Source organism: Notothenia coriiceps, unplaced genomic scaffold (genome assembly GCF_000735185.1).
Source record: "Notothenia coriiceps isolate Sejong01 unplaced genomic scaffold, NC01 NC01_scaffold00037250, whole genome shotgun sequence".
Lineage (NCBI taxonomy): Eukaryota > Metazoa > Chordata > Actinopteri > Perciformes > Nototheniidae > Notothenia > Notothenia coriiceps.
In genome coordinates, this window is record NW_011369951.1 from 14,035,756 (window position 1) to 14,040,755 (window position 5,000).

At 38.8% G+C, this 5,000-nt stretch overlaps 1 protein-coding gene across 2 annotated transcripts in view; it reads right to left on the bottom strand.

Annotated features, from left to right (window-relative positions):
- slc7a9 (solute carrier family 7 member 9) overlaps positions 1 to 5,000 on the bottom strand; it is a 16,163-nt gene that overhangs the window by 8,920 nt on the left and 2,243 nt on the right. For both annotated transcript variants that reach the window (XM_010796399.1, XM_010796398.1), the window contains exons 3-6: positions 4,512 to 4,659; positions 2,772 to 3,014; positions 2,377 to 2,502; positions 2,188 to 2,287 (exon numbers count right to left, since the gene is read on the bottom strand). In XM_010796399.1, the coding sequence (XP_010794701.1) occupies positions 2,188 to 2,287; positions 2,377 to 2,502; positions 2,772 to 3,014; positions 4,512 to 4,659 (617 nt within the window). The remainder of the gene's footprint in view (positions 1 to 2,187; positions 2,288 to 2,376; positions 2,503 to 2,771; positions 3,015 to 4,511; positions 4,660 to 5,000) is intronic.

Genomic DNA, 5,000 nt, shown 5'->3' on the forward strand with positions numbered 1-5,000 from the left:
GTAAGCCGGATTTTGCCGATGTGTTTATGTGGATTCAAAAGTCGTAAATAATCTACACAATGGAGGAGACCGATCTGATCAGAGCAACTGTGACAAATAATCCAACTGAAACCGGCATGGACAATGACTATGTTTTAAAAATGAGTTTATCCAGACAAGCCCGGTTTGGACACTTAACGCGCAGAAGAAACATTTCCATTAAAGGAAAAATTATACATTTCTGTGTTTTTATGCCTATAATAGCTACTAACTTCAATTTGTATTAATTAATCAATTATTTTTTATATTTTATTGTAATGTAGAGACAAGGCTTTTAGTGACAATCATGTATTGCGTTACAATTATATGTAAAAAGAAATTAAAAAAATATATATGATATTTGGCCTCAAATCATCTGAGGCCTGGCGCCCCTGCTGCGATCTTTGGCGTCCCCCAGGTTGGGAACCACTGACTTCGACTAAAGTGAACTATCTAAACACTCAGAGTCCTTTACCTCACTGAGCTGTAGTTATCAGCCTCAATCCAACAACATCCGCTGTACCGATGCGCGCCCTCTCTCTCTCTCTTGCTCGCTCGGAGGATCGCTCGCACTTTGGCTGTGAGCTGCGGGCGCCTGATAAGTCAACATCCCCCACTTTCATCCCTAACAGCGCAAAAATGTTGCCGACCCGGGGTGCAAAGGGTGTTTAGTAAACACCCTTTGCACCCCTAAACACTGTTTACTATTCAATTATTAATGTAAATGTATTACATCAAGGGCAGAAAATTAGGCAGAATGAAAATGTAATTAATTTTTCTCCCAGCGCTGAGCCCCTCCAGATCAGGCGCCCTCGGCGGCCGCCTAGTTCGCCAGTGCCAAGGGCCGGCCCTGTGTGCATGGCCTTGCTCCACCACGCAGAACGACCTAGTTTTTCCTGCAGTGGATCACTGCATTCAATGTCAGGGACATGGTATTTTGGTGTGCTATGTGCTATATCACATGAGCTTTGATCTCTGATTAGCCTGGTAGAAAGGTTATGGAATGAAACCCCTGCTGTGATCCAAACATAACACAAAAACGAAAGTGCATTGGTCATATGATGCCATCTTTCCAGTTGCCCTCAGAAAAATTGACTGGGTTGAAGGATGTACATGCAGGCCTCCCAAATTGACCTTACACATTACAAAGACAGGAACATCAGTCAGGCTACGATGCACAGCCACACACTCCAGCGCCAGGAGGATTTGAAGTGAGGCCAACTAAAGAATCTCCCAGGTGGTCACACAGCACTGCGGACTAAAGCATTGATGTGGAAACCCCAATGATACAATGAAAACACATGCCCAGTAATAGGACCCACTCATGAAGAGGATAATGTGATTACAAAACGGACACAATCTTGTCCCTTTTTAACCAGAAGTGACACAAGAGGGTGGAAGTGCAACCGAATGCTAGACAAGGAATGTTGTTCTGTTTAAATATTTACCGAGGTCACCAGAATGTAAAAACGAACTCTTTTAACTGGAAATACTGTGAACTTTGTTAGACGAAAGAGAAATACACCCTATACATAATGCTTTATCCGCTATTTTAAATGAGACCATAACTATACAAAAATGAACATCATTCTGTATTGAAGAAGACAATAAACTAATGATTGGGTTAATAAATCATGTGAGAAGTAGGATAATCTTCTCATAGACTTTGTATACAAAAAGGCTCTGTTTTTGCAACCAGTTTAGCCACACCCTGATGGCCATTAAATAGAAAGCAAGTTTACGGCACTTCCGCATTGGCTTAACTTTTGAGACCAGGAGGTTGCCGCTTGCCCTGCATGCGTTTAGTGTTCACGACAACTGAGTGAACAGCTGGGGGAGCAGCTGCCACTCACTGGGCCACACCGCACTTTCAAGTCTCTGCCATGCAACAACATGGCATCTCATTACTGTGAGAAAATAGAATACCTGTTGATTAACTGTTGCAACTGTGAAACAGGGTCTTTCCTGGAGATAATAATAAGGTTGTTTGAGGGTTGAATTCACAGAATGGGAGAAAGAGCACAAGGCTGAAGAGTAGCTGAGAGGATGAGTAGAGTCACAGTGCTCCCTATATAAAGACATGTAGCAGGAAAAGGCTTGTGTATGAGTTGAAAAGTAAACAATGTAATGCTTTAGAGAGAAGCATAATAAGTGAAGTATAATAATTACCATCCATCATAAGCCCAAAGCCCGTTATAAAATGCCAGTCCGATTGTTCCAACAGACGTTGATGAGCCTTCAAATGCATTTGACAAATTCTCAGTGTTTCCTGGACACAAATACAGAACAGTACATAATTGTTATCAAACTCTGCATACACATTTTTTTTAATAAGAGTTGTATATAAAGGAAACTGACCTTGTGCCAACATAACCATGCCAGCTACCACTATGATAAGAATGATGAAAAGTTTGGCCAGAGTGAAGACGTTCTGTACGTAGTTCGCCAGCTTAACGCTTAAACAGTTGACCATGACGATCAAAACTGAGAAGACACAAAAAAGTCAGGAATATAAAGCACAACAACCTAGTGATTTGAAATTAACTTTAATTGTTGAATAGTATTTTCTGGCCAACTGACAAAGTAAGTTAAATGTTTAGCTCTCTATTAGACTCCCCAACTCCCTACCCTACTTTGATCCACTGTTTAACAAAAAACAACATTTATTACAACACCTTTAAATGTGTAATCCACAAATTATGCGTAATCTACTGCTATTAAACGTTTAGTCACAAGGAAACGAGTGAACTCACATATAGCTGCTGCTGCAAGACACTTTGTAACAACGACAGGGGGAGTGCAGCCGGGGTAGAAAGGAGTGGAGGCATATTCTGCGAAGCTCAGAGTGATGATGGCGAGGGACGAGGGCTTCAGCACCATAACAGTGGTCCAGGAGTAGAGGTAGGCTACGAGGGAGCCAAAAGCCTCAGATAAATATGAATACTCTCCCCCCGATTTGGTGATCATGGTGCCGAGCTCAGCATAACACAGAGCTCCTGTAAAGACACAAATCCACACAAACACAGAGACTGAGAAAAGAGGAGATATGTAAATCAAACAAGGGGAGTTTTATAATTGTTCTGTTAGAAAATGCAAGGAAAAGGTCAGAATTTGGGTCTAAACGCATAATACGCACACACTCAAAATCTAATCATTGTTTATGCTCAAGGAAAATAATTCAACCCAAATGATAGAGGGAATACACACTTAGTAGTTCTTATGAGAATGAATATAAATAAATTAAATACAAATTATGAAAACAAATGAGTCAATGTTAATATCAGATCCAGCAGTGATGCAACCCACATGATGGAAGTCCATATGGAAATCCGATAAAGGAATCGTATTAAAACACTTTAAATGAGTCAATGTTGTAGATAATATCAGATCCAGTATCTTCCTTGGAATGTTATTGTGGTTTAAGAAAGAGTGGTCAGGTAGACAGGTTCAAAATCGCTTGGGAAACAAATCACTTCAGCTCATAATTTTTATCACATAGATTGTTCTACTTTTACTATGTAGTTTGTTAAACTTGTAAACCAACTCTATGCAGATAAACATTAATATGTTCTACCTTCAAGCTCATCACTAAGTCAGGCGTATCTGAATTCTGAGTTACTAAAACCCACAAAAACACTTTTTGTTCACAAAGCCGTTAAAGAGTAGCTGGGGAATCTTACCAATTTACCTAAATCATTGTTGTTCAGTTCCAAAACACACTGACTCAACAATTATTGAATTGCAGCAATTGTTGACAGTTTACTGTGTTGGTTTTTCCATTACCACTTTCCATGTGCTTCAAGAAAACATCAAGAAGGCTGTCATTATTTTCACCACATAATTATCATGGATTCACAATAACACAAGTAGGCCGAAATCTATAGACACTTTTGAGAAAGCAAAACTAATAATATTCAAGTATAATTAGTCTTTTCATTTTAAACTTACATTTATTGTGCATTTCATACACTCAAAATATGGGTTTAGGGATACATTTAGAGGGACAGTAACCATAACTGTACAACGTTGTACAAAAGTAACAACTACAAAATGGGTTGCTGAAAAAGCAACTCATTTAAAAAATGATGGCCTAACATCTTCCAACACAATATTATGATTTCCATCAATATTTCTTATTTCTTATGATATTGAATAAGAGTATATAACAACAATCTGAGTATTTAATATTATAGATTAGGATCAAGGTTTACCTATAAAGGTCATTGTTTAATATCATCAAGTAAAGTATCTTAGAATGTGCCATGCAGTAGCAAACATAGAGCAATATCTTACATTGGTTTCCTAAAAGATTCATGTGTATTTCATCAAAAGAACAGTTGTTATTTGTGTGTCTGTTTTGTAGCATTTTCTCTTGGGTTGTGGGCTCTGTTAATCTCTGAGCCATTCTCTATTTGAAGACAGAAATCAAAGTATAGGGACAGACATATCTGATGCTGATAAAAGAGACATATTGTTTGAGATGCCGTTCTCACCCATAGTGGCTAACACGCCACAGGCCGCCCAGATGAGCAGGCAGGGGCCCACCGCTCCAGAGTACAGCAGAACAGCCTTAGGAGAAATGAAGATGCCCGAGCCAATCATCGTCCCCACAATCAGACAGATGCCACTTAAAAGACCAACCTGAACACATGAAGAGACAATAAGAGAAGTGTTATACCCTCTATGTGGTTGAACCTCTTGAATGCTGTATTTGAAGTGAAATTTAGAAAAAACGATTTGACTAGCAATAGTGTACATTGTGGGATTTGCATTATGATAATGTTTCTATGTATAATAAGGAAAGCTTTCGCTCACTTTTATTTCAATTATTGATTTGGAATGACCTGAGTGAGGAGATAAGGCTTGTATAATCAGTCATCTCTTTTAAGCCACCTCTTAAAACCAATTTTTATAGACTTGTTTGTACTTTCATAGACATCTTTTACTTTGTTTTATAGCTTTTTTTATTTTTGCTGCATGTT